The 22,393-nt window shown below is 41.3% G+C and overlaps 1 protein-coding gene across 2 annotated transcripts in view; it reads right to left on the bottom strand.

Moving 5' to 3' along the window:
- The window catches only part of ARFGEF1 (ADP ribosylation factor guanine nucleotide exchange factor 1), a 95,153-nt gene extending 79,472 nt beyond the window's left edge, over positions 1-15,681 (bottom strand). Inside the window, exon 1 of one of the 2 annotated variants that reach the window (XM_056331267.1) lies at positions 15,095-15,681. In XM_056331267.1, the coding sequence (XP_056187242.1) occupies positions 15,095-15,218 (124 nt within the window). In that variant the 5' untranslated portion in view covers positions 15,219-15,681. Of the gene's footprint in view, positions 1-14,570; positions 14,590-15,094 lie in introns of those variants that run through there. The other variant, XM_056331268.1, reaches the window with a different exon arrangement.
- Between the last annotated feature and the right edge of the window lie 6,712 nt (positions 15,682-22,393).

Raw genomic sequence — 22,393 nt, 5'->3', positions numbered from 1 at the left:
GATATCTAGTCTGTATTTTGCTTCCATGAGTGGCCAACAGCATACACTTAATTAAATCCAGATTATAAAAACAGGGCAAGAATGCTGCAATAGCCTTCTCCTAACAGCATCCACCCGCCTGTGGTTTACTTTTTAAACCATTTAAACTTTTGGAATCAATGTAATTACAAGCTGCAGGTAAGAATATTTTTTTTCCTTTACTTAAAATAAGCTGGGTTCTTTACAGGATCTCCAGATCTGCATTACAAGAAATTACAATCAACTACTCTCTCTTCATATCTATGCCACTTGTGACCTTACAAACTTCCTTTACATCCACCCTCATTTTTCTTCCCCTCCAGGATGCAAGAGGCATAGTCTGCTTGATCTCTTCTGGAAGACACTCCATACTTTCAATCATCATTGTTGACTTCCAATGCATCATTTCCAAGTCCATCATCTCTTCGGGAGGCAGCAGAGAGCAGAAGTACACAAGGAATACAAGAAGTACACATGGTATCTTTATAAAGTGCTGTAACAGCTTCATTTTTTTCTCTATTGTTTTCATGTTTGTCTTTTTGACAAAGGAATCAATATTTTGATGGAATCATTCACAGTAACTCAAATTCTTCCCCCTACCCCAACAGATAAAAGTCTTAGAGCCCATGTTTGTGCATACACAATTTAGACCAGTTTCCTCCTCCACCCGTATGGATTAATTTGCATTTATCAACACTCAGCTGCTGCCATTTTATCAACAAGTGGGCCAGCACAGCACAAATGCTAGCTTTAACAGGTTGTTTTCACTCTTTTAAGTATTTTATTTTGTCAGCTTTGTCACCTCACCATTCACCCCAGAACACCATGAACCTCTACAGAACTGAAATACTTCTCAGTTGGGAAAGCAGAACATGTTCTCCTTGACAGCTCCACAGCTTCAGGAACCTTGGGGGAACAACCTGGTTGAGGTTCACTGTAAAACTGGATTACCTTATGCATATCTACACACTCCCCGACTCTGCCTTACATATTCGCAATGGTAAGTTTCCCCTCTGCAAAATTTGTACTGATTCTTTCTCACCACAGCACACATTCATTCTGTTCTCTACCAGCTTTATTCTTTGCTACAGTTCAGACCTACCAGGCTCAAGTTCTCAAGATTTCTTCATCCCTTATAATCTTGTCACTTTTTTTGTTGGTGGTTTGTTTTGGTTTGGGTTTTTTTTTTTAAATACAAACAAAAAGACCAATGCTACTTACATTTAGTACTTCCCATTCTTTTGTGAGCAATCAATGAAATGTTAATATTACATGCTCCATTAAACAGTTCAGCAATTTTGGATTAGAGGCCCTTCAAAAACTCCTAATCCTAATGAGTTAGCAGGAACTTTGGTTTAAACTTCTTATTGGGAATTTTTTTCCTGACTCATTCCTTGTAGTTCCACTGTAAGAAATGTCCTCAGTTTCCCTATAAAGCAAGGCAAATAATGTATTTTGGTGTCCTTCAATATCTTTATATTCCCCACATGCTTCTGGGATACCATTATTATTTACAAGCCATACAGATAGAGGTGTGTTTTCTTCTTTGCTATTTGTTCATACTGACTTTATCCACACACTTTTCATAAGCTTTTACCGATAGGTGGAATACACTTATTCTGTTAACTAAACTTGTGACAAAGAATGACCATGTTAGCCCCAAGCATTCCGCTCCCTTCAAAGTGTCCTCAATCCTGTATTGCTCTTTTTGTAATAAAAGAATAGATGCTTTAGTAAGTCTTTTTCATGACTACTTATTAAGCTGAATTTGAGCATTTAATGATGAGAATACTCACTAACTCTGAACAGCTCTCCTGCTGCTACATCTTAAACCAATTCCTATGTAGTGCTCAAGAAGGAGTCAAGAGCTGCTCAATACATCTTAATTGAATGTTACCTGTCAAAGCAGTTGATACATCTACCTAACATGACTAAGCTTCCTGTAAAGTACAGCAAATTAAACATTCATACCTACATAATTAATGCTATTAAATTAAGACTTTTCCACAGATTATCTGTCCTTATTCCTGACCTGTTAAGACAGCATCCTCACTTCAAAACCTGCTGGCCATTTTTAAAGACTTCTGGCATTCATATATACACAAGTATACATTTGTTTTTGACATAGTTACCTACTGATGAAACTTTCTTGAAACTTCTCTTTTATTTTCTGCTATGTATTACTTGCTCATTTGCTCGGCTGGTGACAACCAAAGAACAAAATAAATGTTTTATTAATGCTCTGTATTTATTCTGGCAAGGACAGGCTGCTGCTGCAGAACAAGACCGTTACTATGTTTCTCAGCCTTGTTTCTGGATCATTTGGCAGCATGAACAAAAGCTACGCATGCACTTCCCACACAGCCCACCTATTCAGTAATACTGTGTCATGTAACACAATCCTTCAAACATTATTTTTTATTGTAAGTTGTTTTTTTTTTTCAGGAGTAAGTACACACACATAGCAATGATGATGCATCCTTATTCCACACTTTTTAAAGTATAGCCAGCTACTACGAACTGCTACTATATACACTGAAGTCACTCAAGTTTCATAGTTTACTCAAGGTAAGAAAAGCAACTACACCTCTGCTTTTTATGTGTGTATCGCAACCATTTAAAACAGACCCATGGAATAAAATACATCTTTTATTCTAAGCCAGGCATGTGAGCAGATTCATCTTAAAGCGTTTATTTTGACTGCTAGAACCTATCCAGAGTTAAAACTGATCAAACTATTTATGTAATAACCCTTCCCACATCCTGCAAAAAGGGAACCTTCATGCTTTTTGATTATCATCCTGATGACAGGGCAATCATTTCCTATAAAAAATGTCAATGTCTCTAAGAAGGTTCCATATACCTCTTCGTCAAGCAATCAGTTATCATGAATTATCAAAGACTAGACATGATCAAGAACAGTAAGATCTTGTACGGTGTGAAGTTCTAAGAACAGATAGAATCAAATTAAAAGACCCCTTTGTAATATGGGAAAATTACATTTTATTATTAACTTCCGTCTTCCAGCCTTGCTGTAGATATCCAACTGCAATTATTTTTTATCCTGTTATTAAAGCCCCAATTTCTTCATTAGATTCTGATGTAGGAAGCAGCTCATTCCAAGCTGTTTGAACGAACAACACAAGAGGCAAGAACTTGAGTATTACAGTATTCTGAAAGCTCCAGTATGGCCACCTTCAGTACAGCACTTATGCATTAGATTTTTTAATACAATGAAACCTTTTTCTTCTCCTATCTTTTATTTACATTAAAAAAACCCAACAACCTTTGGAAAGTTCAAACTTCTTAAAATAAGACAACTACTCATATGACAACTACTCTTTCTTTTTGCAGATGCTGATCAAAAAGCCAGTGGAAGACTACTTAAAAAGGTCAACATTACACAATACTGCTAACTTCACCCATATTGCACACTATGCCACAAGGAAGTACTTTTACTATTGCCTACCAAAGCTGGGAAGGACAAGAAAATTAAGGTATTCTGTTCAGTATCTACTGGATCCATAGTTCATAATAAACTATTATGAAAAAGTGTACTGCCATTGACTACACGATTTTTTTATACATATATGTATATAAAAAACTTTTTATTTAACAGTAATTACACTTTTAATGCACTGAGATTGTGCCCCTCCTACTTGTTCTTTAAGAGCATTTTAGGACACGTGATTAAATAAAATCTACAACAGTCAGTCAAAGAACTTTCAAAATCACCTCCCCTGTTATAAAAGGATACTTCATCTATTTGTTGTTCTCAAAATAATGAGATTTCTTCATATTTCAGAAGCCAGCACATAACTCTGTAGCTATTTCTAGGCAATCTATTTGTGATCAAATGCAAACATCTACCCCCAGGTAGTGCCCATCAGGCATCTATTAGATTACATCTGATCTGTGCTATTCAAGGCTTTATTATTATTATTAAGTCACTGGTGTATATATATATTGGGGTGGGTGGGAGGGATGTATATAACTATTTTGGCCATTTCTACCTCTGTGGAGGTAGAAATCTTTTACATAAATTAGGTTTGAATCATCAGTGTATGACTGCCATAGGTACAAGCTGTATATGAAAACAGACCTCTGAAATTACACATATTAAGTTTTAGAAATACTGGCAATAAATAGTAAAATAATCTGTAACTTTGTTTTAAAGAGTCCTCAAAATTATACTTTATTGTTCTTTTAAAAATAAATTTTAAACCCTTCCTCTCCTTGTGAGAGTATTTCATCCTGACCCAGCCCTCCTTGTAGTCCAGTTTCAGACAGCAGCTTTTGGCAGGGGGGAAGGGGGATTTTTTGGTTCAGAGTGGGTGGTGCAGGATGTTATTAAAGTGAACTCCTACACAGAAGCATACAAGAAAAATCACCCAAAGGGTAGAGGTAAGAAATATCCTGGTGCAATACCACCTGTCTCAAGTTCATCACTAAAAGGCCTGGAGAGCAGCCAAGCAACCAGCAGCTTCTGCTTTCCTGGGAAAAGGAGTCAATCAAGGAAAGAATGGTCCAAGTGCTGCTTTCCCTTTAATGTAAGAGACAGTGTTAATATCTGAACACAGAATTTTTAGAGTTTTACAATAAAACCTAAGACTCAGGGATGGAGGTCAAACTTAGCTCCTCTTCCCTCTGCATCTAAGACACAAACCTGAAGCTCCTTCAAATATCACTGATCATCACAGTCTATTTTCCCCACAGTGTTAGATACAATTTTAAAGAAGAAAACTATTTCTCTTTAAGGCAAAATTTCTAAGCATTCAAGATCTATTTACATGCATAATTATGCATACATAATCACACAAAATAAAGTATCATGTCTTAAATCACAAGTGGAAAACACCTAAGTGTCTCATTTCACTTCAGGTGAGGAAAATTTTAATCTTACTTCTCAGGCACTTAGGTAGTCTTTATCCAGATTTCAAACTTCGATGTAAATGCAGCTGTCCTATTCTAGCAACTTTACTTACAGCAGTTATAAAGCTCTGTTTCCATTTCAGGATAATGAAAACGGAAGTTAATTTATTCCTATCCACTTTCCCATACACTGCACAAGATCCAGTATAGCATTCTTGCAGACGTCACAGGCCATTAGCCAAACGAAGCGAGCAGAGTTAAGACTCTGCATTTTCCAGCTTTCCTGAGTTTCCTGTGATTTTATGCCAGCTGATGCCCTCTCAGTCCACAGAACAGTACAACCCAGACCTTTATAACACTGTTATAAACTGCAAGGTTGCTTGCCAGGTGTGCACAGGTGTGTTATTTTACACACAACAGAACCACACCTTTGCAAAACACATCTTCATTTGAGAAGGCCTTCCCAGTAGTTTATGCTTATTACTTACATTAAAAGTACACTGTTTTGTGCAAGTATATCTGTGTTAATCTGCAGCACAGTTTTAAAATTACAATATGATGGGAAGCTACCAAAGAAATAAAACCAGTGCCACACTATTTGTATTTAATTTACAGATTTGAAACATTGTAAGTGTACTTCATACTATTCAACTGGACAGCTGAGCCCTGTAGTATAAAATACTAATATCTTTAGCAAACCACATTTTTATCTCAATCTCTCAGTGTCTTCTCCCCAGTTTCTCGCAAACTGCAAAACTGCACAACTGCACTTTGCAACATTGAAGCACATTGGTTATTCAAACATTCCTGACACCTGCAATGCAAACTGACACTCAAACGTTCAACATTTACATCAAGTAAAAATACAAAGCCGTAAAACACCCCTGCATCCAGCACTGACTAAAATCTTGACATGAAATATTTACAAACCTAATTATACTTTTATTTCTAAATGAAAAGAAGGATTAACATTTCAAAACCTGTTAGGATTATTAGAACACGAAGTGCTAAAGACAGTGAATACAGAATTTGTATTATTAATGGATCCTCTTTTTCACACCTATCTCCCTCTATGTTGAAGATCAGACAGGAAAGAGGGCTTCAATAAACCCATTTATCTCAAGGGTGTGCATTTTCAATTAACTTAAAAAAATCTTAATTGTTTTTCTCACCAAGAAATACATGAAACAAAAAAAAACTGGAAAGCACTGGAGAGCAAACTTCACTAATCTGAACAAAAACAAGTATTAAATAGCATAACATCAATGACCATGTAATCTCATACCACATTAGCATACACGATAGAGCAACAGAAATGGAGGGGAACATGGATAGCAGAACAGAAGTAAAACATTCTGAACTGAAAAGAACAGTTAAAAAAAAAAAGCCTACAGCAATCACGCCCTAGATGCCTTAATAAAAGACTCACTTGGTTTTGGTAACATTTAGTAAGCTGTTAAGAGTATGTATACATTTCTAAAGTAAAAAGCTGGGATACAAGACAAAAAAAAATCATGCAAGTGTGACAAAACAGCTAGTTAGATAATACAATTAGAATTAAACCTGTTTAGCAGAAAAAATAAATAATACTAGAACAAAGAACAAGAACAGCGTACCTGCAAAACACAGAATCTGAGCCAGTGAAACAGGTAGTCGTGCGAGTTTATCAAAGTAGACAGGGTCTACTGTCCACTACTTTGGTGAAGTGTAAATCTGTTTTTCAGGGTTGCTTTGTCTTTTTATTTTAAAATCTACCTGAGATGCTACTGAAAAATTGTTCTTTGTTCAAGCTCAAAAAAAAAAAAAATCACAGCATGAAAGAACAAAAAAAAGTTAAAACAACTGCGCAGAAAGATACTTTGGGGATCTAACCAAATGTTGCAAGCAAATGCATTATGTAATGCATTACTGCTTTGGGATCCTTCACCAGCACATGTACATTTGACCAAAGTTTAGAGAAAGTAGCCCCTTCAGAGAATATACACCATCAGAATGCAGCAACGATCACTCAGTTCAGGAAGTTTTGGTGATTTATCATTCCTAAAGTGCGCAGGTGAGTAAGATGGAAGAAGTGAAATTCCCTCTCAAAATGAAAGCACTATTTGTGATTTTTGGGTTTCACACAAACTTCCACAACACACTAAGTACACAGGCTTCTTGGTATAATGTTTAAAAGTATAATCATAGTTTCACTTACAATTCCCATAAAATCAAGTGTGATTTTTTCATTAAAGAGAAAGGAGTTTCCAAAACATAATCATCCTTTTTGCAGTTTAAGAGGAAGCATCCAGTGTTATTGCCTTTTACAGACTCCTGAAAAGCACAGCCAGATGTAAAGACATCTCTGAAAACAATTTTTGCTTGTATTAAACCACATTTTTGGAAAAGAATGAGTGATTTGCAACATCAGAGAATAAAACCAGCCCACAGGTTTTCCTACCTGTGTTTTAAACAGAAGCAACAGACTTAATTTTGATTCTTGCACAATTTTTATTCTCTAATTCATATGGCTCTTCAAGCATGTCTCACCAATAATAAAACCCATGCACTGCTGAAACCAGGGGTAACACTACTCTAAAAGTTGTATCAGGTACAGAGTTAGTATAAGCCCTACATTCACTATCCAAGCTTCAAAGCTGCTCTTAACTACAGCATCATACCAAGAGCTCAGACTCCTCAAGACTTCAAGTTGTTTTAAGAGCTCTTGCTTCCAACTAAAACCTGATCACCTGCTAATACATTCACACTGAAAACAAAAATGTAAAACTTCAAATTAAAATCAACAAACAAAATCAAACCCAGAAACCACTGAAGAAACAAACCCAAGCAAAATTTCCAACACCAAGAAGAATGCCTAAAAGCTAAGACCATGGATACAGTAGAAAAAAGCAAAGCAGCAACATGAAAAATGGGGGGGCTAGCTAGCCCCAAAATCTGTCAATATTCATCAATTCAAATGTAATTTTATCTAGCCTCTTCCTACCAGTTTGGCAGTTTTTACTCCTCATCGTGTAAAATCAACATCTGAAGAGCACAGGGGTTACAGAAGACTAAAATGTAGGGGAAATGCCTTATAATCTATCCCCAAAACTTAAACTTGGTAGAGGGCTTGCTTTTTTTTTTAAACCTTTCCCAAACCCTCACTGACTGGCATTTTTGTTCTCACTCACATCATGTATCAGCTACTACACTACCCTGCCTATGATTAACATCAGGCCCCATACACCAATAATTTCCTAGGTCATCCTATTCATCCTTTTAACAATGTTGGCACAGCAGCAGATGTCTTCCAGTCCTTTAGAATTTTCATCATGTCCTAAGACTGATTAGAAATCAATAACAGAACTCTGCCATGTATTTAATAATCTTGGGACTTGACCGGCCTATTCTTAGCAGCAATTATACATTTATACTCAAAATGGGAAGTATCACATAACAAGCATCATCTACCTTATCCCTCAAAACAGGTATTTTTATTTAGCACACCCCTACATTTCATTAAGATATCTATAAAATATATAGGAGGTCTTTTTTTGGGGGGGTTGAGGGCTTGTTTTTTTTCTTAAAATTAAGTTCTGACACTAGGTGTTTTTCAAAGAAACAAAACACACCAGCTAACATTTGTTCAATTGTCCTTGTATGATATTCTTTTTCTATAAAATCCCACACAGAAATATTTTATGTTTTCCCTGGTTTTTTGAGACTTTTTGTACTTAGGTGATTTTTCTTAAAGGTTTGGTTTTGGTTTGCCTAACAGTAACTTCTGGCTTATTTTACTATTTACTCATGGGGAAGGGACATGGTAGTAAGAGCCAACTATGCACAGATCACTTCTTGGTCTGTATCTATCTGACTAGTACAGCTAAATCACATATTTTTGGCTTTCAGACACACACACATGAGTTCTGCCTCCTCTACCAGACAAAAAATATCAAGCTTCTTACCCAATTCTGTCTATTTCCTTGATACCTCCCTCCTTCCTCAAAACCTGCAGAGTGGTGTTTCCCAAGTCACTTCAGCCTCTGAGGCTCCACTGACAGTAGCTGTCTTTCCCAGATGAAAATATTTTCTCTGAGCAAACCACCAATTTACACATCACACAGGAAAGCTCTCTGGCTTGATTCACAAAAACACGAAACTCCCTTCCACCTGCCTATTCAAGTCTACCACTGGCTGTTGCAGAATTGGGTAAAAGTCATGCACAAGTTTGCTGGTCCTGCTTCCCCCAACTCCTAGGGCAGCATTTGTTTACTTTGAAGTACTGAACTAATCAGCAACTTGATAAAAATATCAACACCAATGAAAAAGCCAAAACTGACAGACAGGTGCCCCCAAAAGAAGATCAAGCTTCCTCATCTAGCTCTGCGAGTCCATGATTTCAGCTAGGAGTTTCACCAAGAACAGGGAAAAAGAGACTGACTAACACACCACTGGCTGATGCTTCCCTCCCTGTAAACACCCATGTAACAATCCTCCCTGACAACTAAACAAGTTAGCATATTGAACAATATATTATCAAAATACTAGCTCAATACCAATTATACTCTGAAGGACTCCCAAAAGGTCTGGAATGTACATCCAACCTCAAAAGCCAAGCTAATTTTTTTCCGAATTCTATATGAAGAAAACACACAAGAACAGATACTGTTGTCATCCTGAAAAGAATGGACACAAGAACCAAGAGAAGAGAGGAAAAGATTACAGGAATAATATATGGAAAGACAGTACAGAAAAAAAGGTCAACTAGAACAAAACCATTAAAGATATTTCATTCTAAGGAATAGATGCACTCTGGTCACAAGGCAACAACTTTTCATTTTAAGCTTCAACATTCCAGTTCGTGCTCTAAAATATGCAGCAGAACAGATGTATTTAAAAGCTGCCCTTTGTCACAAAGACGTGCTGAATTCTTTCAAGATAAGATTTTAAGAGCTACTGAAAATCAATGTTAAAATTTTCAAAACATCAAAGGTTTTAACTGAGGATGTATTTCAGGACTAAGTCAACATTCCACCTAAAAAAAAATACCATTTTTTTCCTTCCAAGACAAAAAGCAGTATTTGATACTCATTCTCCATTAACATTTTTCCAACCCAAATACAATCTTGTTTTTTACAGAATTTTTTTTATGTGCACCCTGCCAACCATCCCCTTCTTCAAGGGAGATTAAAGCTTGTCAGCATTGCCATTCTACACAGCCAAGAACTAATTATATTTAAAATATTAAAAATTCCCACTATACACAACTTCTCTTAAATTAGCCCCATAAATTAGACATAAACAGCACTTTACACCTGAAATTAAGAAGGTAACCTGGAAAACAGTTTATGAAGCCAACCAAACCTTACTGTTACCAAGCCAAGTTTTAGATCTTTGCAGAAATAGATGAGATCTTAACCACACTGAAGCTCTGCTAGTTAAAAGCCCAAGCTTAGCAAGCCAAGCAAGAGGGAAGGGGCAGCTGCAACTTTTAGGGACTTTTTAAAGAAAAATATACATCTTGGTTTGTACTTGCAAAAAATCTCTATTTATTCTGCTTGCTTACTTCAAAAGAAGTGTTTCAGAAGAACAATTACAACCAGAAAGTAAATTCTGTATGGACATGGTGACTTGTATATTGTGAAAATAAATACCTCTAGCACATGCAGACAACAGATGATGATACAATACCAGTGTCTTTGTATTCAACATAGAAAAGACCCCAAAAACTCTGGGCTTTGGCTTCTAAAAAGGGACAACTAATTTCGATGAAAGATGGAAGGCAGTCTACTGAGAACATATTTATCCAAAATATAAACAGAAATTTCACTCGTTCAACACCTCCAGTAAAATTAATTCCAGAGGAGCAACAACAGTCTTCAAAATGCATTTTCAACTGTTCATGCTAGCATGCATTTCTGTATTGACTGTTAACCTATCTTTGGTAATAGAACGTGGTTATCTATATATGCAAAGGACATGAGAAAATGAAACTAGGAAGGGTGAAATGAGAAATAGAAAAATTTATGCAGGCAGGACTTTCCCAGGCCATTTACAAATCTGGTAGGTAAGGACACAGATAAATCCTCCCACCTCTGGGGTGAACTCTACTCTGAATGTTACCTGTTTTCAGAAAAACTAAGATTCAGTGCTTAATTATATCCTGCTGCTTCATCATCCTACACGTACATTTAACAGCAGCACAAACTTGAATGGAGCTGTTACTTTCACACCACACAAAACCTACATCATCCAGCAGGATCTTTATGTGACAGGCAATCCAAGGAGCACTGAAGAAACTTTTAAAACTAGTTTTCAGTCCTCTTCAGTTGGTATTTCCAGAATTCCAAGTAGCACATGCACACTTTTCCTTAAAGTACGTACTAGGTACATATTCATATCATTTTACATTATCTGCAGTTTAGAGTTTTACAGAATGGTTGCTTGACTCCTGATGTGCAGCTAAACTAGCAGCCTTTATAAAAAGCAGAGAATTCTGGTTTGTTCAGCTTGGTCCCTCTATAAACCACCTTTCCAGGCAGACAAATCCACATCCCAGATTCTGACACAATGCACTAATAGTTTGGGTTTTTTTGTCTATTAAAAACTACATCCAGTTGAGTATTTTTTTCCCCCAAGGCCTTTTATGAACTTATGTTTACTGCAAAGTATCCTAGACTGTAATATGTCTGAAAACCAATACAGAAACAGCAGTGCAGGGAACTGACTGGGAAGGGAACCTCTAAACCTAATCCTGCTGTCAGCTTGCTGCCTGATACTCTCTGCAAGCAGACCATTTTAAAGATAAAGTCATTCCTTACACAGACTTAAGAGCAGCTGCTATACGAGTAAAGAATATGAAGTTCCAAATTAGCTGTATTTCATTAGGTGACTAAAGAAAGGTTACATTTTTTGCATACAGAGAATGTCTTTCAGAAAGGACAATGTTACATGAAAAAAATACATTAAACTTTGAGTAAACTATTCTTTATTAATCCAGACACAACCTGGTGAATCATTAGATACAGGATAGAGGGATCAGGCTTAATTTCATCCCTGTTAAACACACAAAAAAACCCACCTATGATTCAGGTTGTAGTATTTAATTCATATTTTGATTTCGTATCTTCTAATAGCCCAGAAAAACAGTCATACTAGAAGGACCTCATCTTAACACCTGTTCAGAGGTCAGATTGCCACAGTAACATATACCAGGAACACTGCAGGGTTTTTCTCCCTCAGAATTCATAAATCAAAAATAGATTAAGTATAATTCTAATGGAATGCAACAGGAAAGGTATATAGGAAAATATATAGGAATTAAAACTGACAAAGGGATGTTCTTAAAGATTTTTAAAACAGTGCTTGTCAACCTCAATCTAAAAACCAGAGTTTTAATTTGTTTGCCTACTCTACAGGAATACCATACTTCTGGTAATTGCTTGCTTGTTTCTGAAATACTACAATAGCAGCTCATCTTATAAAAAACAATATAAACCAACATAAATACTGGATTTAGGGAAAAAAAAGTTTAAAAAATGAAACAGAGCATGGATTAGTAACAAATACTAGTTAAGAGTATCTGATACATTAATAATAAGCAACATTTTACTACAGCCATGCAATTAGAAAAAGATCCTAACAGCAGAGTTTTGTATTACATCAGATAATTTCAGTGAAGACTAATCAATTAAATATTCAGACTGAAAAAAGTGATCTTGATTTGAGGATGTATAATTACTGCCTTGACTTTTAAAAGCTACCTTTCATTTAACAACCATTTTTTAATATCCGATATAAATTTCAAGTTAGACTTTGCCAGAGTTAATTCCAAATTGAACTTAACTCAGTTATTATTTTACTGATGTTTTATAATTAATGTTGTTGCTCTCTAAAATAGATCAGTTTCTCAGGAATGAGACATCTGTACTCCTTGCTTAAGGTGGCAAAGAAGGATCCAGTTGAAGAGTGCTCTCCAACAGATGTACAGCTAGATGGTGAGAGCACATGTGCATCCTATTTCCAATTCTGCTATGTAAATTCGAGCTCACGCAAAGCCAGTTGCCCCCCCATGTAAAGTCAGGAACATATTTACTCTTCTCTGAAAAGCTTTTTATAGTTAGACATCAGCACTACTCTATTCAAGAGTTATATACTGCCAATCTTTAACTATGAGTCTATCACACACAAAACCAGACAATGAACCATACTACATTTACAATCACCCAACTACATTTCGTTGTGCCACAACCTAAAGTTTTATTTCAGTAACATTCTATGGTAATGAACATCATATCTGATACTTCATTAAGTCCTCCTATATGCATTAGCTAATACACCCCCCCCGTATTTCTTCTTGTTTCACTGGCTTTTATACCCATACACCGTATCGTTTTCCTACTTAACCCCCTATCACACAACCAGATCCACAGGAGACAGTTTCCATGAAGCTGTAGCACAGAAATCACTGAGATGTGTGCTTGGGGGTCTCCTTGCACAAATCAGTTTACAAGGTAAAAGACGCAGACTATACAATCTAGAGGACTTGCTTTATAATCTGTGTAACACAATGGAGCCACGCTTGCAGGGATCTCTGTGATGCTTTAGGACAGACCAAGCTACTGAAATGAAGTACAGCAGAAACACAAGATTAATACCAGTGTCTAATTCTATGGATGTTATACAGGCTGGATATAAATTCAGTATAGTAATAAGAAAACATTTCTCTTGTTTTATTTCTGACTTGAATACACAGTCTGAAGTCAACGGAAAGGCCAAAGGGTTATCTGTTTAATTCCATCTACCTAAATCATAAGATTATCATTAATAATTCTAGTGATGACAAATCTAAGAAAAATATCTTTTGAATCAATTTGAGTTACTAAGAAATAAATAGTTGAAATACTGTCATTTCTCCCTCTCCATTTGTCAGGGTCTTTCACAGACAAAGAAAACAAGAGAAGAACTGTGTGGGGTTTTTAATTGGAAGTATTATAATAGATTAATAGAATGACAAAAAGAAAGCTTGAAATTACTTATGTTCATTTTTTAAACAAGCACGTTTCTGTTTAACATTATCTCCTCAAACAAGTCCGTTTAAACTGACATTATTACTGTGCAAAATCAAGATAATTATGTCCAAAACCAGAAACTGACAAGAATGGGAGAGACATAATCCATTTATGTATTATTTAAATAAAGCAGGTCTTTCTCCGAAGCCTTTCTGTAAATACATCACTGTTTTACCTCACAGGTTCAAACCCTGCCTGTGCTCATCATGCCAGAATTTTAAAGCACGAGTTTTCCTTTTATGTTGCCTGTTATTGAACGTGTTACGTATGCTTTGTCCTATCCAGTCCTGGTACTTCCCTCACGCTTCTAGACAAGGTGGTGTTGACACAGCTGCTCTACAAACCTAAGACCCCTCTTAAGCCCGGAGCAGGCAAACACTCCCATGTCCTCCGTGGCTGCACCAGCTCTGCCCCCTTCCCCACCAGCTGTTTCTCCACCAGTAACAACACGGCTAAGACTCTCCCTCGCACGTCTCCCGGACCACCCTCTCCCTCTCCAGCCCTCCTCCCTAGAGGCCTGCGTCCCGACTCCGAAGGGCCACCAGCTCCAGACAGCTGGTGTCATTGTCTCTCGCTCCCCACCACCCCCGCTTCCTCCCCCGTCCCTCCTCCCTCGCCGCTGCCTGTCACCTGCTCCCTCCCCGCCGGCCGTCTGCTTCCAGGTCAGCTCAGCTCGGCGCCTCCGTCTCTCTGCCTATTCATCCTGCGAGCGGGGAGGAGGAGGAGGAGGAGGAGGCGGAGGAGAGGCCGCCGGGCGCCGCAGCGCCCTCCCCGCCGCTGTCAGCAAGGGGCAGCGCGCGGAGGGGCCGCTCCCGGCGAGGGGCGAAGCTGTCCCTCCGCCCAGGGGCACACACGCTACGACGACAGGCCTCGGCCTCGCTGCGCCACCCGCGCAGTTTCACACCACCAGATCCTCCGACTCGATCCCGAAGCCTGTGCCGCGGCTCGGCCGCAGCCCCACCTCCCCCAGCCCTGCTCCTCCGGGCAGCCCGCTCTGCCTCGTCTCCCCGGAGGCCCCGACGCGCCTCTTCGCCCTCCCGTTCCCCCGCAACACAAACACAGCGCAGGCCATGAGGGAAGGGGGCCCCGGGGCGCACCCCGACCCCCGGCTGCCCCGGCGCAGCCCCTGCCGGCCGCCCCTTGCCGCGCCTCACCTAGGGCCACCTCGCAGGCTTTGCGCAGCTGGGAGTGATGCGCCTTCTTCACCTCCTTGTCGGCCAGGATCTTCTCCAGGGCCCGGGTCAGGAACATGTTTTTCGTCTTCTTCCCTTCATACATGAGCACGATCGAGGCGGGAGAGGAGGAGGAGGAGGAGGGGTGGGGAGGGGAAGGGAGCGCGGGGCACCGGCCGCTCCCGCCGGGGCAGGGCTGCGAGGGGCCGGGGCGGGCGGTGAGGCCGCGGGGCCGGGCCGAGCCAGGCGCGGGGGAAGGGCTCCCTCAGAGGGAGGGCCGCGGCGGCCCGACGCCCGCTCGGCGGCTCCCCCTGAGGGGAGGCTGGGCTGGGCCCGGGCGGCGGCGACTGCCAACCCCCGCAGCTGAGGGAGGACGAAGCCTTCTCCTTCCTTCTCCTTCCCCTCCGCCCCCGCTGCGTGTGTGCGCGGACAGCGCCCGCGACGCGCTCAGTCCCCGAGCCGCCCCCGGGCCGCACCCGCCTCCATTAGCACCGGCAGCAGTAGCGGCGGCGGCGGCGGCAGCAGCGACGGTGGCGGCAGCAACAACCTGCCCTCGCCATGTTGGAAGGAAACGACGTCAGGGCCGCAACCGCACGGCTGCGGAGCGGGAGGAAGCGGCGACCGTGCCCCGGCCGGGCGGGCGCAGGGAGGCGGGCGGGCCGGCGGGCGGAGGGGGGGGCGCTCGCCTTCTGCCCGCCCCGCGGGCGCGCTACAGGTGGAGCAGACCCGCGGGAGGCAGCGGAGAGGGAGGTACGGAGGGGGCTGCTGCCACCTGGGAGTTGGCTGAGGCGGAGGAGGGGCAGGGCTTCCCTTCCGGGCCACCAGCGCCGGGAGGGGGAGGAAGGCTTCCCCCGGGAAGTGCCACCTGTCCCTGCGGGGGGGCTCCGTCGAGGGTAGGGCAAGAGGTTCCCCCGGAGAGAACCTGCCGTGGCTCCTCCGGCCGCGGCCTCCCCTGCCGAGAAGCCCCCGGGGCCTCGCCTCACTGGAGGAGCGAGCGGAGGGCAGCTCCGGCGCCGAGGGAGAAGGCGCCGCGTTCGGGTGCGGGACGTGACCGGCCTTCCCGCGCCCCTTCCCGGCGAGCCGTACCGCCCGGGGGCGCTCCCACCGACCCCCCGGCTTCGCCCGGCCCGGCGGCAGCGGCGCTTCGCTGGGGAGCGGCCGCTCGGGCCGGGTGGGCACCACCTGCGTGAGTGCACGGTGCCCTTGCGCTCGGGGGGCCTTGCCGCCTTCATCCTCTGCCTTTAAAGTACTGTCATCCCGTACATCCTCCCCATTGTACGTGCGCTAGGAGTAAAAAGCATAAAAATAAGTAAATAAGTTGCACCTTCATTTGTAACTCAACAGTGATTTTTGTGTTTTGTTATTTTATTAATTTTTTAACATTATTTATAAAACGTTTACTGTTTTTTTGCTTGTGTTCTTTGGCGGTTTTTCTCTCCCAGAGTGCTGAGGGGTCATTTTCTCATGCTTGGCTCAGGGTCGGCCTCCCCTCCCCGCCCCCCCCCCCCCCCCCCCCCCCCCCCCCCAAAAAAAAAGCTCTGGTTAGCTCTGGCTAACTGGTAAGCAGCAAAAACATCATAGGGCAAGTTTGTGTGCTCAGGCAGTACACCAGTATTTAAAAATAAAATATGGTACTAACTGAAGTCAGGTCTGTTTTAGAAATTTTTTAGCTGATACAAAAATACTAGTTAAAACTTAAATGTGGAAATGAAAGGGCTGAATTTAGATGTACCTTTCAGGTGGAGTGGGACAAGGCTGTAGCATCAGCATGAGACGGTTGTAGGACCTGGGGGCCGCCTCTGACCTCGGAGGCCAGAGCCAGCACACGGGGAGGAGGTTATCCCCAGCTAACTTTTCCTGTCCGCTCTTCCTTTGGTCCTTCCAAAATTAATCCTGATCCTTTCTTCATGGAGAATTTGAGAGAGCTTGCCCAGGCTGTCATGCCACCATGCTAAGGCCTTACAAGCAGCCCTGTGTTCTTGACTGAACGGTTTGTTTGATCACCTCTGTTTCTTTGCCTGCAGTGGAACAGTTGTAGCTGCCGTACAAGTACAGTGATCCCAGCTCCCTAATGAAGAGGCAGCTAATGCTGCCCAGTATGGCTTTAACAAGTTTCCCAAATTAAAAATTATTTATGCCAAAATTACTTGTTGCTTTATAGTTATCTACATTTGGACTTTGTAAGGAATACCCTGGCATGGGGAATTCCGCTAAAGCTATAGGTGAATGCCAGGCCTGATTGTTAGAGCAAAACACTGGGCTGAAATTACTTGATCTGCATCAGGGGCTTTTTCTAGTCACTGTCAGAACCTGCAGGCTATTTTATTACCCAACTGATAAACAATGTGGAAAATATTAAGAGGGCACACCTGATTTTAGCCTTATAACAGCTTTATGAGAGAGTCAGAAGTCACATCACCAAGCGCATTGATTCCTGAAAAAAACACACAAGGTTTTTTTTTATGACCATATTCAGATTGCATTGGTTTATTCAAAAGACCACATCTTTAGCAGTGCAATTACTAAGCATAATTTAATTATTTCTAGTAATTTATTTAGGGAAAAACCTTTTGCCTGTTGGTTAAATCTCAATTATTATTTTTTTATACACAGATGCAATTTCAGAAATTCTGATGTCAAAATGACTTTGGTCTTTCAAAGCTGCCTGCTAGTCACCATGGAAAGAGTAGGAATTTCCATGGAGTTCTTGCTGATAGTTTTGCACAAACCACCTGAGTCCAGATTTCCTTAGACAAGTCAGAGCTTGCAAGTGTTATTTAGCAAATGGAGTTTGCTATTGATTTTCACAGTCCATTTGGCAGAAATAAGACTTGCAATATCATGAAGCCAATAGTTACCTCTATGTAAAGAGCACTGCAGTTATCTGTTTTGTCCATATTAATGTCTATTTTCATATGCTGTACACAGGATGATTTTACATGTAAAATATGATTTAGTTGAACAAATAGAATTGCTGCTGAAACATTGAGCTACTGGAGGAAAAGATCTGTCAAAAAGACACTCAGTTCCATGTCTTTCATTCCTGCTCTAATACAAATAGATTAAACTGCTTGGTTTGGGTTGGGTTTTTTTTCCCTGTGGTTTGAATCTTCAGTTTCTATTTTCAGGTTCAAACAGCTGCTGCTCTGTTCCTTCAATTTATAGCTTGGCACAGCTGGTACTATATGTGCTAGTCACAAGGCAGCCCCTGCCTAAACTCTGCAACAATGTAGAGCCTATATGTTACTGGAGGACTGCTTCTGAAATTGCATGGAAAGATCTTACTGTAAATCATTTGTCCAGCAGGTTGACATCCAGTTTCCTTCCAGAAGCTGAGCCAGTGGAATGGATGGAAATCCCAGGGAAACTATGATATAAGCACTGGAGATGAAAAGACAGTCCAGTGCTCTCATTTAGAGCCAAGATATGAATGGTGGTCAGTTTGTGTGCTGGGTCCCAGTGCTTTGAATAGAGCCAGTTGTTAGGACAGCTTTATTTACTAAGGAAGCCATGTATTACAACAATGTTTGGTCAATTATCAAGAATTTTATGAACTTTGAGGAAGCATTTTGGAGGCAGATTTTGTTACAAGACTACAGAGCATAAGAACATGTTTAGCTCTTTGCTGATTACTTTAAAAGCTAGGGGGTTATCTCCACTGAGAGGAGAATAAGAACAGTCACAAGAAAGAAGGGTCAGGATTTAGAGTATTTCTATCTTACGTGGGTTTCTAACTGAAGATAGATTCATAGAATCAGAATACTTTATGTTGGAAAAGATCTGTAAGATCATCAAGTCCAGCTGTTAACGTAATGCTACCCAGTCCATTAGCCATGTCCCTAGGCACCACATCTACATGTTTTTTAAATACCTCCAGGGACTCCAGGTGACTCAACCACTTCCCTGGGCAGCCTGTTCCAATGCCTGACAACCCTTTTGGTGAATCACCTCTTTGGTGCTTTTTCCTGACATGCAGTCTAAACCTCCCCTGGTGCAACTTGAGGCCATTTCTTCTTGTCCTGTCTCTTGTTACTTGAGACAAGAGAACAACACCCACCTGCTACAACCTCCTTTCAGGTAGTATAGAGTGTGATTTATACTACTTTCAGGTAGTATAAAGAGCGCTAAGGTCACCCCTGAGCCTCCTTTTCTCCAGGCCAAACACCCCCAGTTCCCCCAGCCGCCCCTCATAAGCCTTGTGCTCCAGCCCCTCCACCAGCTTCGCTGCCCGTCTCTGGACACGCTCCAGCCCCTCAATGTCCCTCCTGCAGTGAGGGGCCCAAACCTGAACACGGCATTCGAGGGGCGGCCTCACCAGTGCCCAGTGCAGGGGGACGGTCACTGCCCTGGTCCTGCTGGCCACACGGTTTCTGACACAAGCCAGGGGGCTGTTGGCCTTCCTGGCCACCTGGGCACACTGCTGGCTCACGTTCAGCCGGCTGCCGACCAGCACCCCCCAGGTCCTTTTCCTCTGGGCAGCTTCCCAGCCGCTCTGCCCCAGCCTGTAGCGCTGCGTGGGGTTGGTGTGACCCAAGTGCAGGACCCGGCACTGAGCCTGGTTGAACCTCACACACTCGGCCTCGGCCCATCGGTCCAGCCTGTCCAGATCCCTCTGCAGAGCCTCCTGCCCTCAAGCAGATCAACACTCCCACCTAACTTGGTGTAGCCTTCAAACTTACTGACGGTGCACTCAAATCCCTTGTCCAGGTCGTTCATGAAGATTTTAAACAGAACTGGCCACAATACTGAGCCCTGGGGAACAGATGGTGCCATACAGCAGCAGTGCCCTGCAAAGAATTCCAGAATCCTAGAGTTAGATACAGTGATTCTAATGTCTGTATTGTTTTGGTTTCAGCATGCAGATTTCTGCTTTACTGGTAATTGGTGTCAGTCAATGGCTGACCCCAAGGACTGTAATCCTTGTAGCTGTAGAGTTCCCTGTTTGGTTGCTGGTGAAGTCCTGAAGTTGTGGAAAAGGGCTAATAATTGTTTTTTTCTGCTCAAACCGTTAAGTCTGCAGGCAATATGTATAAAATATTATAGTTGTGCTATCATACCTGAGAAATGTTTTCTGACAAACCTAAAAGAAATGTGTTGGTATGTATATGCTAAAGTGCAAAAGCATCACTGCTTCGTTGGAGACTTTACATTCAAACATAAAACATAAAAAGATAAAAAATGTATTTGAGAAACACCCCAAAAATTACTGTCTAGTACCTTTTTATTTACAAGTTAATTGGAGTATTCAAAAAGCCATTTATATTGTTTCATATATTTAAAATGTTTTCAGAGAGTTTGTAAGACACTTGTTTGGTAAAAAACTGTAGAGAACTTTCTGTGTGAGAGGGAACGATTAGCACCTGCTTCTGATGGGTTTATGTACAAAAATTGTGTGTAGGGCTTGTTTGAAAATGCTGAAAAGCTAGGACTTCTAAGTCTTTGCTTCTGATGGACAGGAAAAAGTGATGGTAAAAATACCGTTTCAGGCTTGGAACAAGCTGATGATCTTTGGCTGTACTGCCTCCCAAAGGGAACTCTTTCTCCTGCATGAGCTCTCATGCCCTTTCTTGCGTCGGCGCAGTTGTGCAACTGTGCAGTGTCAGTTCAGCTCAGTGGTCCAGCCAAAAATCAGCCTTACAAGAACGTTGGTTGTCAGTGGGATGAGTGAATTGATTGACTTACCTGCATATTTAGTAATTCTTACACAAGAAAGGGAGTAGGAAAAGGTGGTCAGTGGTGATGCAGAGGGCTGGTCTACTGCTCATGGTGGCACTGTCTTCTTATATCATCTTGATGAGCTTTGAAACAGCACAGTAGTAGACTGTGATCACTTTAAGCTAGAATAAGACAGAACTGCCACTAAAAGAAGCAATCCTTCTCCTTGCTCCTACCTATATGTTTCTTGCTTCCTTGGTCAGCATAAGCATTTGCATTGTCATATTGTGAATTATGTGCTGAATTATATTCAGAATTTAATTAGGTTGATATTAGCCTGTCAAGAAACAGGATTTTTAATCCAGATATGTTCCATATTCTGATCCATCAGGCAACTTCACAAATGTTTGTGATAAGAAAGGAGATAACACAAGGACAGGAACGAGAAAATGGGCAAGAAGGCAGGCTCGCGATTTTTGGCAACAGTACCATTTTATGCCAACTTAAAGTATTGTTTAATCTAATGCCTTTAATATACATTTTCTTCAGTGTTTCCATTGTGCAAGAGACCACTCAGACCTGTCTCTGTATGTGACCCCATATATAGGATGGATGGGTCAATAGATAGCACCAGTGTACTAGTGCCAATGTGTATGATCCTTCAGTTGTAGTGGCTCACTCGGCACCGTCTTTAGCAGCAGTACAGTACTTTGCATTAGCTCCTGTTCTGTTTTAATGTACCAGATGCAGATAATCAGCGCATGATGGATCAGGGTCCAGATGGATCTGGCAGATGGGAACCTTGAACAGGAGAGAAGCTGTGATTCTCTTCTGCAACTGCAGGCAGCTTGGTAGAGAAATTTCCAACTCTCTTACTGAATGCATAAGATTTAACAAGTCTGCTGGTGGTGCTTGGTCATTTAATACCGAGGTACAAAGGTGGCATTTCTCTCTGTCCTTTTGTGGAGTCCTAGGCCTGCCACTCGTGTAAAAGTAAGTGAAGCATCATTCAAAATATCCACTGTATCTGCTACGCAAAGGATTGCAATCTTTCCGTGAAACTGCAGGAGGTACACTCACTATAAATGTACTTCAATATTTTTAAAAGGGGTTTGTTTTGGGGCTTTTTTTTTCCCCCAGATAAATTCAGGAGCTGAAATTAAGAGGTCATAGTTTGTTCAAAGAGTGAATATTCTAAGAGGTTAAAACAGGCTGCAGTATAGCCACTGCTGCACTGAAAGAACAAAAAGCAAATGTTTATTAGCTCAGGGAATATTAATCAGTAGGTTCCCAGGTTGGTTCCAAACATTTATATAAAAGCGTACAACACCCTGGAGTGACCCGTAATGAAATAAACATTCATCACTACGAGGAGGCTCTTGCAAGGTGACAAATTTGTTCCTTAAAACTAAAAAGTACAGGCTCTTGCTGTGTTGAAATGCACTCTTGATACTACAGTTAAGCAAGGATACATACTCCTAGTAAAGCATGATATTTGTCACTTTGTGACAGCTGCAGAAAAAACGTCAGATAATAGTGAAGAAAAAATCCCACCTCTTGTGGTTGATGGAATAAAGTTTTCAATTGTGGCTGGAAACTGTGGAGGATATAAAACGTTCCTGGCTG

This window comes from Falco biarmicus, chromosome 3 (genome assembly GCF_023638135.1).
Source record: "Falco biarmicus isolate bFalBia1 chromosome 3, bFalBia1.pri, whole genome shotgun sequence".
Taxonomy (NCBI): domain Eukaryota; kingdom Metazoa; phylum Chordata; class Aves; order Falconiformes; family Falconidae; genus Falco; species Falco biarmicus.
The sequence above is the reverse complement of the archived record's forward strand: the minus strand, read 5'-3'. Positions and strand labels throughout refer to the sequence as shown.